Source organism: Mytilus trossulus, chromosome 12 (assembly GCF_036588685.1).
Source record: "Mytilus trossulus isolate FHL-02 chromosome 12, PNRI_Mtr1.1.1.hap1, whole genome shotgun sequence".
NCBI classification, from domain to species: domain Eukaryota; kingdom Metazoa; phylum Mollusca; class Bivalvia; order Mytilida; family Mytilidae; genus Mytilus; species Mytilus trossulus.
Genome location: NC_086384.1, coordinates 13,924,989 through 13,937,427, shown reverse-complemented (window position 1 = coordinate 13,937,427; position 12,439 = coordinate 13,924,989). Strand labels below are relative to the sequence as shown.

General features: G+C 32.4%; 2 protein-coding genes across 2 annotated transcripts; both read right to left on the bottom strand.

Moving 5' to 3' along the window:
• On the bottom strand, window positions 1-488 carry LOC134692051 (D-galactose-binding lectin). Its single transcript, XM_063552412.1, has one exon. It carries the CDS (start codon window positions 461-463, stop codon window positions 11-13), a length of 453 nt encoding a protein of 150 aa, XP_063408482.1. The 5' UTR covers window positions 464-488; the 3' UTR covers window positions 1-10.
• A 10,377-nt stretch (window positions 489-10,865) lies between these two features.
• LOC134692819 (galactose-binding lectin) lies at window positions 10,866-12,427 on the bottom strand. Its single transcript, XM_063553398.1, has 2 exons — window positions 12,299-12,427; window positions 10,866-11,554 (listed from the first exon to the last, which is right to left on the bottom strand). The coding sequence occupies exon 2, from the start codon at window positions 11,512-11,514 to the stop codon at window positions 11,062-11,064; it is 453 nt and encodes a 150-aa protein (XP_063409468.1). The 5' UTR covers window positions 11,515-11,554; window positions 12,299-12,427; the 3' UTR covers window positions 10,866-11,061.
• Between the last annotated feature and the right edge of the window lie 12 nt (window positions 12,428-12,439).

The window sequence follows — 12,439 nt, the reverse complement described above, 5'->3', positions numbered from 1 at the left end:
ATAATATATTTTAGGCATAGACTAAAACGCGTTTTTCTTTATTTTTTGGAGAAACAAAAATGAATTCCATAGCGCCATGCCTATCTCCATGCATCACAGTTAAGTTACCATTTGATGGATTTTTGGATCCGCCCTTAGGGTGGATGTATTTCCCACCCTTGTGTCTAATATTATCATTGAAAAAATCCATAGCGAATTGTGCCCGATCATGACGGTCTTGATGCAAAACCATATTGGTTCCATTTAGCGGGTCAGCTTTTCCACCAAAGGGATGAACAATTTTCCCACTTGCAACATGTTTGATATAGCCCCATCGTTCATCAACAACATCGAACTGGAAGTACATTCTTTCGTGGACATCGCTATGCAACACCAATGTATTACCATTGGTAGGGTTACTAGTGCCACCCTTTGGATGAAGAAACTTTCCACTGGCCTTGTGTTTGATAAGAAACGCAGTCATCTCTGTTTCCAAGTCTAGATATTTTGTTTCCGACTGAAACAAAAAAATAAGTTTAAAATAAGATGAACTTATTGCTGCTTATGTTTTTATTCAATCTGTATCTGTCGCCATACTTTATGTATTTATATATTTTAGTTATACATCTATAGTCTTTGTTGGTCTTTTCAAACATTTAACTTTAAAAAAAGCAACGAAAGTAACAGAAAGCAATAGCATGGTACTTCGATTATAGTAAGATTGCAAGTAATAAATAAACTGAATTAAATTTATACTTTTTAGATAGCTATGATATATTGTAAAAACTTACAGTTAAATATGGTGTCTATTCGAATTATGATACTATACTTGTGAAGCATTTTTTTTTTTTTTTAAGTTATTTATAGTGCACCAGCGGATTACTTCAAGCACACACTAGTAATCCAATCTTCTTGTTTTTGTATTTGTGTAGCCAATGTGAGAAAAGTGCAATATTTTTTGCAGCAGAATGTTTCAATCGAACTACGGTGCGATGCCTTCATACCATTTAAGTGTTTCAGTTTACACGATGGAGTGTTAAACATTCAATGATTCATAATATGAGGGATTATGACAGTGTAAAATACAATTTAGTACTTCAGTGATTTGTGAATGTTTACAATATTTCATAGTGCAAACACCAGCCAATTTGTCAATAAAGTGTTTTTTTTTACCTCAGGTGGGCAGATGTCTTCTAGGTCATCATACAACATTTCATTGGTATTGTTTTTTTCATCGTTTAATCCAAGACTGCACGGTAATTTTATAGGAATCTTTAAATTGTTTATGCGATTGCACTGGTTAGATTCTTATAAATTTTGAAATACTGAAATCTTGGTTAATTATACTATACATTAGTTAGGTATTTGGAAGCGGTATACAAAATATCTGTAAATATTTCACTGATGACAATGAGAATTTTTTTAATTGCAAGCGAAAATATCTAAGGCCACACCAATTTAATTTCTTGTTCTACGGATTTTTGGACTCCAAAATTTGTGGCGAGCGAGCGATTTGAAAATTTAAATAAAAAAATATTTATTTTGCAAATTCTTGAGGCGAAGCTTGAAAAGTAAAGGCGAGCGTTTATAATTTTTTTTTGTAAACATAAAATAGTAGGTTTCGACAATATTAAAACTTGATTTATCAGTATCACTTGTACTTTGTTATTTCTTTAATTTCTGAAGTATTTATTCCCTGTTCACCAAGAAATAATTAAATATGGTCTATATATGTGTGACTGACAATGAGACAATTCTCCTTCTAAGTCATATTCAGTTTGGGGGCAACCCCTTAATGTTATAAATATCCCTTTTTTCATGTTTTATGAGTGATCAATATAAGTTATAATTTATTTGTTTGTACAAAAGGGCTCATAATTTCTCAAAGAACTATACATCTATCTCGTATTAATTGGTCAAAACATGTCCAAGAATTTTGTAATATTCCTGGACTTTAACCATGTTAACACATTTACCTTAACAGTTTAATATTATTCTAAATAAGTGGACCCCTCTTTTAAAAAAAAGTTGTTTAAAATATGATGTAACTCTCCTCTTTTTGAGTACAAAATTCTAAGTTTTCAAAGGTTTTGAATAGAAGAACTATACAAATCCTTGGTATTTCTATTTTCTTTTCTACATCAGTAAAATTACCCCTTGTCTGAGGGAAGATTGTTCTTAACCTGATAATATCAAACACAGGTAAAAGTACGACCTTTTACATGGGGCTTTGATTCAGACCAAACAACAAGCTATGCAGGGCCCCAAAATAATTAGCGTACACAATTCAAACAGGAAAACCAACGATCCAATTTATATATCCAAACGGGGAAATACCAATGAACAACATCAATAAACGATAACTGCTGAACGACAGGCCCCTGAATCAATCAGGACAGGTGCATAAACATGCAGCGGCTATGGATAGTTTTGTTTCGCCAGCATACAATATAATTGCCGTTGAAGGCAAATCCTTCAGGAGTTCTGTACTTTATTCTAACAACGAACATATTTTGATAGGGAATATAAGTAAGGGGGAAAGAAACCAATGTTTTGTTCTTTACCGGTATATATTTCCGCTTTTATAAATCGGAGCACTCCTTCTTTGGATAAATAGGTTTCATGCTGAAACAAATATTCTCACATATATTTAAGAAGTATGGTGGTGTGCTTTTATATTTAAAATCGTTATATACAGGTTAGACTGTGATTTTAAAAACAAATGTTGATATATTTTTATAATATTTACAAAAAAACGGTACGGGAAATGGACATGATTACATTTCCGGATGCGGGAAGCGGGAATATAAAAAAAATATAAAAAATCTGTTTTGAGAAAAATAGGTGCGGGCGGGTCCGTCGAACAAGGAATCAAATTGGTGTGGCCTAAGGTCATATAATTTTAGTTGAATGTATTTTGATGTAGAGATATGCAATTACGGTATTCAAGAAAGTTGACGCATCCTTTGCATTTACAAAATGTGTATAAGAAATTGAATAGGGGGACGTTTTTGTTGGGCCTATTAATGGGATTCGCTATAGTGTCATTTTTTATGTAATTTTGTAATTTTGTTATATTCTAAATATTGAGAAAAAGTGTTTAACGAAATAGAAAATTTGTTTGCTTTTTTTTTTTGCTGAAAGCATTCGGGTAATTTCCCTGAATTTCGCCTTATATTTTAGAAAATAATTTAATATCGTTCTAACTACATGTATGTCATACAAACACATCTTCATGCAGTGCAAGATAACTAAAAATCTTGTCTTTTGTCTTTTGTTTAATATTTCAAAACAAAGAAATAGGTTGTATTGGATTCTATTATTGATTTTGAGCAAATATGAATTTTCACTTCAAAGTCATGTCGTAGGATTGCGTTAAGCATCATCTAAACAACCAATGACATCGGTACATTGATCCCCCATTATCATGTAAATAATGATCTCTTCTGAAACTGTATCGACTCACGTATTTGTAATGTAGATTCTAGATATTATTAAATGCCTAATGCTATACAGACAAATATACTATTTCAATCGCTATAGATTTGTTTAACAACATATAAGGTATACAAAATATGTCATATAGCTGCCGAACAGCTAATACATAAGAAAGTAAGCTCCTAATTATCGTATTGGTTTGCAAATGTTGGAAAACACTGTTTGTGAATTAGGTACTTTGTTATAGCAAATTCAATGGAGAATAGAATGAAACACCTTTTATGGAATTATTTTCAACAGTAAAAATCTTATGATCTGTAACGATATTTGATTATTGATTTCTACTACTAGAGGTGACAATATATGTACAGTATAACGTTTGGGCAAGAATTAGCTGGTTTAAAATCTACAATAGGAATACTGTTCAGAAATTGCTTGCGATAAACTATGGCTTTTCTACCTCAGACATAGAATACCTTAGCTGTATTTAGCAAAACGTTTAGGAATTTGGGTCCTCATTGCTCTTCATCTTCGTACCCCATTTGGCCTTTTTAACTTTTTTGAATTCGAGCGTCATCGATGAGTCTTTTGTAGACGAAACGCGCGTCTGGCGTATATACAAAATTTAGTCCTGGTATCTATGATGAGTTTATTTGCAGCAAAAGGGGATAAGAATAAACCATACGTATCTAAGGAATCGAACAATAGTTTAGACTTATATGGTATAATGAACTGTTAAAGAGATATTGCGGGAATAAAAATAAACTTGAAAGTGTGACTTTAGTAGAGAAACCAAAAATCTGATAAAAACTAGTGCTCTTGATCAAGTAGTTACTGTAATTGTTAAAAGCCAATGAATGAATTTGAAATATCTGTGTATAATTATATTGCCTAAAAAGATGAAGAGGTTAGAAATGGTATGCAGGAAAAATGGGATGCTTTATCCATAGAAAATGATGACCTGAATAAAATTGATCTATTGTTGATTGCTTAACGTCCATGCATGTTCAGGACAAAAACAAGTTTTCAATAGATACAATAGGTAGGTCTTGTAATAGAAGCCATCCGGGATGATGGTCAGGGAAATGAGTAGGTTGTCTTAAAGTAATGTGGGGAAAGTAAAATAGAACTATTTGTGTCAAAGGTTTATTCTAAAGCGTTAATTTCTTCCTCTAAAAAGGTCAAAATAACAGATTTGACGAAATTTGACAAAATTGGCCGGACTTCAACCAAATATTCTAGTTAACATGAAGAATTCCATTACAAACATTGTATTCAAAGATCGTTTTTGTCGAAGCTCTATTTTTCCTGTCCAATAACAATTTCAAAATTTACTAATTTTCATTGATTTTTCGCGAAAAACAATACTCAATACTGTTCGTGACGTCATTTGTTGAACGCAGGAACGGAAATTTTCAACAAAAATGCTCTTTCCAATCTAGTCAATGTATTAGCTATGATTCATTGTGATATTGGTCAATACATCCCAATTTGAAATTGAAGGTAAAAAGTAAATTCACAAAAGAACTGAGCTCAGAGGAAAATCAATTCGGAAAGTCCATAATCACATGACAAAATCAAATAACAAAACACATAAAAAACGAATGGACAAGAACTGTCATATTCCTGACTTGGAACAAGCATTTTCAAATGTAGAAAATGGTGGATTAAACTCTCTCGCTTTGAAATAAGACGGCCATTTAAGGGCCTTATCGAACCTACTCCAAAGGACTGTCACTAGAAAATAAGGGTATATCGGATAGGGGCAAATGTTTTTCCTTGCAACATGCCACCTACAGACCCCGCAAAGAGTTTTTGCAAAGATTCTTACAATGCAAAAAACGTGACACTCTCTTTAAACGAAGAAACGGATTTAATGATCTCATGCTGACCAGACGTGATACATCCCGGACAGCCAAACGGATGTCCCACTTAGGCAAACGTTTTACTGCCGGTCAGAAGAAGACCAAGTGAACTTATTTAGTATACAGAGTCACCCTAGGGTTACATGAAGAAGAGAATACAAGATATATAGCATTTAAATATAACAATTACAAAAGACCTTCATGGAACAAGTCGACTTTCAAAACAGGCTAATATAGAAAGCAGCAATTACAAAATAACACCAAAATAATAAGTTTCAAGAAAATGATAAATGCAAACTGTTCAAAAGAACTAATAGTCTTGTGATAAGATATAGATGTAGTTAAAAATCACTCATAAAAAATGCTGGACCCTATCATATACACGAATGTTGAATGTAAAAATAAAACACCGAGACAAACCGCGCAGCAATGCAAATTCACATTCATTTTTACAGTCATATTTGGGAATTTATGTTAGAATATTTGAAGGATCTCAGCTGACATTTGGACTCTATGAAGACATTCATTTAGGAGAACAGATGTTATGAAATAGAATTTGGGCCTTAGAAACAGTTTTGAGACTTTTATTGTTTGTTGTTGATATTTGTCGAAATTATTTAGCATTTTTTTCCTTTCTTTGTATAAAGAAACAAAGTTATCTCTCTTGTAACTATATAATTACAGTCGTACGTACATACATACATATACATATTTTGATCGTATCTTCTTGTATATGCCATTGTGTATCATGTGTATAATAAAAATAATCATATGTTAAAATGCATCCCTATTTAATGAGAATGTTCAAATATTTAAAACATGATCAGCTCTTTAAATATAATGTTTGTTAACTGTCAGGGTGTTGGTTATTTATTTAAAAAGATTGATGCATATTTTTTTAATCTGGAAACTGGATAGATACTGTCTACAAGACACTCATTTCACAATGGCTAAAGAAAATAGTATTCTCTACTTTTTAACGAGTATGCTTAACAATAATTTTAAGTGAAAAGTACAGTAAAGATGGAAATTGATGGAAACAACTTGCATTTGGATTTGATTGTAGATAAAGTTTGTTGTACTCTCAAACCGTATATGGCTCAAATACTAACAGTTTATTTTTTAAGAGCATTATGTCTCAATCATTGATGATTTTGAAAATGAGAGTTATACTATCTTTGGAGTATTTAATTTGGTTTTAAATCCAAATTTATACTTCTGATTGGCTATCAGCTCATAGATATAATTTCAATGCGACCGAAACTTCATCAACATTTCTTCATGATATACGCTGGCCTAAAATGGAATACAGAATTAAATTATAAAGAATGAATGTAACATTTTTAATGTCTATATTCGAAATAACATCAAAAATGTGATGCACCAAATTGTTTTATGTTATCCTTTCATAAGCAGAAAAAAATATTACAGTCATTGCTTATAATTATTTCTATGATCCATTACTAAAAGACCATTATATACGATATTCCCGGGCTTGTATTTCCTATCCTGCTTTCCTTGATAAAGGTTGCTGCTCACAAGGAATCTTTTAAACCAAGAGATCCAAAATGTAAAGTTCCTTATGTCGTAACTACACTCCCGTTTCCTTTTCACGAATGTGACTTGCCTAATGAGACTGTTTACCTAGTCTGTAATAACACGAGCAACACAACGGGTGCCACATGTGGAAAAAGATATGCTTACCCTTCCGGAACATCTGAGGTTACCCCTTTTTTTTTTAACATAAAGCCCAATTCATAACACTGAAATGCATCAAACTTAAACCTAAATTATCGTGGATTTTCCATTACAAAAAGAAGACATTCTTAACCACACATTTTTTTAGGTGAAGATCGTTATGTCCAAACAATCAAAGCAACTCATCTGGTTACGAATAATTGAATCAGCAGATAATTTCTCGATCAAAACAAAAACAAAAAAAGTTTACTATTTATTCAAATATTTTAAATATTACTTTAGAGCTTTTATGTTTTTTCCGAAAACTCTAACTTACTAACTTAATAGGATGTCTGTTCAAAGCATGATATAATGCTTGTAAAGCAACTTTGTTTTGCCGAAGGCATCTATAGTGAACCAGCGGATTAATTAAAGGACACACAAATATATCTTTTATAATTGTATATGTCTGACAATGTTGGTTAATTATGCTTTCAAATTTCTTAGGATTTCGGAAGCCGTATATTATTTCTGTGTTCGTTATAAAATTCCCGGATAACAATGAAGAACATATTTTATTAAATCTTTTAAATGCTATCATACTTAAAAAAAAACCAGATATTATTCATTTTGAATTCTGTTTTTGACATTAATCGTGACTTTTTCTGCAATTTGAGATATCTGTGATCATGTAATTCTAGTTGAATGTATTTAGATGCCGAGATATACGATTACGATAATAAAACAAATAAAAAATGTCCCTTGTACTCAAATTAACAATTTAGTTTCAACGCTGAAAATAATATGCAAGTATATTTTTTTAATTATGTACTCAGTGACAAAAGACATCTTTAAAAGTTTTTATGGGGTCTAATAATTGGAGTTGATATAGTTTCTATTGTTTATTTTTAATTTGCGATATTTTATTGATCAAGAAAAGTTGTTTGAAATATAAAACTATGAGCTTGGTGTTGTTGTTTTTTTTGTTTTATCTGAAAGTGTGTTTCCCTTTTTATCGCCTCAATTTTTTAGGGAAAATAACTTTGTATCGTTCGGAAAACTTTAACGTAAAATTCTTGATGAAATGCAAAATAGCTAAACGTCCTGGCAAACACAAGTATTTTGTCTTTTATTTGATATTTCAAAACGACCTGTTTATATCATGTCAGATTCAATCATTATGATTAATTTTTGATTTCAGTTTACAAGTCACGTAATAGAATATCTTTAAGCATCATACACACAACCAACGAAATAGTTATCAAATGTACCAGGTATATAATTTAGTACGTAAGAAGTGCATTTTGTCTGCAAAAGACTCATCACTGACGCTCATTTCAATATATTTATAAAGCCAAACAGAGTTGAAGAGCATTAAGGATCCAAAATTTCAAAAAGTTGTGCCAAATACGGGTAAGGTAACCTATGAGATAAGAAAATCCTTAGTTTTTCGAAAAATTCTAAGTTTTGAAAACAGGAAATTTAAAAAAAAATGACCTCATTTTTTATATTCATGCAAACATCGAAATGTTGACTACTGGGCTAGTTATACACCCGGGGATGAAACTTCCAACAGCAGTGGTTTCGACCCAGTGGTGTTAATAGTTATCAAAGGAACCAGGATTATAATTTAGTACGCCAGAGCGCGTTTCGTCTACATAAGACTCATCAGTGACGCTCATATAAAAATATTTATAAAGTTTAACAAGTACAAGGTTGAAGACCCAAAATTAAACGATACAATACCCGTTCATTATCATGTTGATAGTTATTTCTCCTGAAACTGTATACGTTAATTCCTTTCCCGTTTTTTTAATGTGACCTACCGCAGTAGAATATTTAACGGCTTTGTGATATTATGAGCTTTGTGATATTATGAGCAACACGAACGGTGCCATATGTGGAGCAGAATTTGATTAACATCCCGGAACATCTGAGATCAACCCCAGTTTCTGGTTGGGTTCGTGTTGCTAAGTCTTTTGTTTTGTATGTTGTGTCATGTGTATTATCATTTGTATGTTTGTCTTTTTAATTTTTAGCCATGGCTATGTTAGTTTGTTTTCGTTCTTTGAGTTTGGCTGTCCCTCTGGTATCTTTCGTCCCTCTTTCAAGAACCGTATGCTATACTCAAATCTAACATTTGAATTATTAATGGCTTTAAATATGTTGAGCCTGTCATAAAAGAGAGCCGTGGTGTAGTGGTCAGTGTATGGAACTAGTACATAAAGGTTCCTGGTTCGATTCCCGTTCTGGGATGAAAATTTAAGGATTTGAATTTACGGCTCTCCCTTGACACCGTTTGCGAGTATGGTCTTGAGGAAACGATGATAGTCCGTCGGAAGTGGACGATGAATGGCTGACCTGTGTTAAGAGAAAGCCACATCTCTTGCACGTAAAAGACACCCTTGTAGATTTCGAAAATAGTAGGCTAATGTCGCTACAAGGCAGCACTCGCACCCGCAAAGTGGAAAGGGATTACTTTAATATGTATAAGTTGCAAAACTTGTTTCCCAATCCAATATAACAAAAATATGTTTGAACTTACTTATAAAAAGTAAATACGCGAAAATAGAAACACATTTTTCATTATTTTTGTTCAAAACAGCTGTAAAAAATACACATACAAGTATTCCTTTAACAGACGAAAAGCATTTGGATGAAAAACACAATCAGGTTAAACGCATCCTATAATGTCATCCTCCGCCGCGGCGAAGTAGACATTAAGTGATAATCTTATCCATCCGTACCACCCGTCCGTCCGTACGTCCCAAACTTATTTTATTTTCTATAACTTGGGTTTGTCTTAGCAAAATGTTACGAAACTTAAACACAATGCTTATTACAACAATACACAATACAACAATACACAATAAAACAATACACAATAAAACAATGCACAATACAACAATACACAATACAACAAAACACAGATCAAGTACTAGATTTTTGGTTTGCCAGACATCTACCGGTCGTGGGTGTGGTGCCTTTGCATTGTTCTATTGTTCAGGAATAGATTACATTAGCCGTATTTGACACATTTGCTTGGAATTTTGGTTTCTCAATGCTCTTAAATTTGTACTTGTTTGATCTGAGCGTCACTGATTAAGCTTATGTAGACGAAACGCGCGTCTGGCGACCTTAATTATAATCCTGTAACCTTTGATAACTATTTGTTTTGCCATGGAACTATTAATTAATTAACTGTTTCAAAACTTTAAATTTCTATAAACGCTAAGGATTGTCTACCCAAGGCAAATATTTGCTGTATTTGCGGTATTTGCAAAACCTCCCAGATTGTTTGGTCCTCGACTCATAATTATCTATAGACATGTACAATGTTGAGTATTATGTTATGTTATTATTTACAAACTTATAAATGCATTAATTTGACCCCCCAAAAAAAGAAAAAATAATACTTTAACGGTTTATAAACATTTTAACGATTCAAATCAATTTGTTTCATACTGGTCAAATATTGCCGACATATTATAAGTATCACATGACCATGAAGAAACATGCATTTGTATCTGTATACTTAAATTATTAAAAAAAAAATGTGTTTCACCACAGACGATAACAACAATGACTGTTTTTTTTTTTTATCTTGAATTGCTCATGTTGTTATACATGTTCAATGTCAGAGCCTATTGTAGCTTGCTATGTGGTAAGGGTGTTGATCATTCTTGAAGGTCGGTCTAGCCATTAACGCCATTCTCTCGCGAAAGACTTATCTTATTGGCTATCATACCATACCTTCTTACTTTCATATTATGTTGCTTTCTTCCTTCTACTTATATAAGCGATATACCCTGTGATTAACAGATTCAGGTTGTGCGTCTCTAACATGTCTTACTTATAAGTGAGGCGAACTGCATATTTTTATAAAAGATAAGATTGCGCTTGTAATCAACTATGCATTATTTATTAGACAAAATAGAAGAACAATTGCAAATTTGTAACAATCTTTTAAACGAGCGGTTTCTAAATGTGTGTTGATTCCTCAGCAAGTAAAGTCAAAAGCAGTTTAACTCGTTACATTTATAAAACAGCTAACGAGTAGGCAAGCTACGTATACGCCTGTTTTGTCCATTTCAACGATATTTTAGGCATAGACTAGAACGCGTTTGTCAACATTTTTTGGAGAAACAAAAATGAATTCCATAGCTTGGTGTTTATCTCCATGTATAACTGTTAAAGTTTCGTTTGGTGGATTCTTGGATCCACCCTTTGGATGGATATATTTTCCACCCTTGTGTATAATATTGTCGTTGAAAAAATCCATGGCAAATAGTGCACGATCATGACGGGCTTGATGCAGAACCATCTTGGTTTCATTTGTTGGGTCAGCTTTTCCACCGAGGGGATGGACAACTTTCCCACTTGCAGCATGTTTGATATAGCCCCATCGTTCATCAACAACCTCGAACTGGAAGTACATTCTCTCATGGATACTGCTGTGCAGTACCAAACTAGTATCGTTGGGAGGATTGCTACTGCCACCCTGGGGATGAAGAAACTTTCCACTGGTCTTGTGTTTGATAAGAAACGTAGTCATTTCTCTATATTTTTTCCAAGTTTAGATATTTTATATCCGACTGAAAGGAAAAATAAGTTAGATTAGTTGCTGCATGTATTCTTTAAGTCTTTATTTGTCTCCATACTTATTTTTATAAGTTTGAAGTTTCAATTTTTGAAGTGAGAAATAATAGATCGATAGTATTACAACTCAAAACACGGCCAACATAATTACGGTTAGTTAGTCAAGTATACAAAAATAACATGTCAGGTATACCATTAAAACAGATACCCAATAAATCCAGGATAATAGAACTCTACGACAACCGCCCATGATTTTCACAGAATATTTATTAAAACAAAATAGAGTTAATTTCTTCCAAAATTATTTCAAGGTTCATTTTGTAAAAGTTTGCCATCTTTATTTTACTTTATCATCTCTTCTAGGTTGTAAACAGTTGTTCAAACTTTAAACAAAAAGCCTATTTTTAAACACCGAAATGAATCGAATCTGCAATTGTGCAAGATTTTAAAATTATCAAGTATTTTCCAACAACAAAAAGAGGACATCATTGTGCAAAATTTAAAAAAAACCTCATCTGGCTAGGAAATATAATTGAAAGAGGCTAATCCTTAGAGCAGATAATTTTCCCAACAAAACAAAAACCAAGTTCACTCATCTTTCAAATATTTAATTATACAAATATATCTTGTCTGATCTTTCCAATACACAAACAAAGCAAACAAGCGACAGAAAGCAAAATGATAATAAAAGCACTGCGAAAATTAAACTGAAAGAACTGTTGTACATTGTAAAAACTTACTTTTGAAATACGATGTCCTTATGGATAATAAAATAATGCTAGTAAAGCAACTTTGTTTAGCAAAACTTATTTATAGTGCACCAGCGGATTAATTCAAGCACAAACTAGTATTCCAACCTTCTGTTATTGTATATGTCTAGC

Coding starts and splice junctions, on each gene's coding strand:
- LOC134692051 (XM_063552412.1), bottom strand. CDS start 463: ATGACTGCGTTTCTTATCAAACACAAGGCCAGTGGAAAGTTTCTTCAT.
- LOC134692819 (XM_063553398.1), bottom strand. CDS start 11,514: ATGACTACGTTTCTTATCAAACACAAGACCAGTGGAAAGTTTCTTCAT.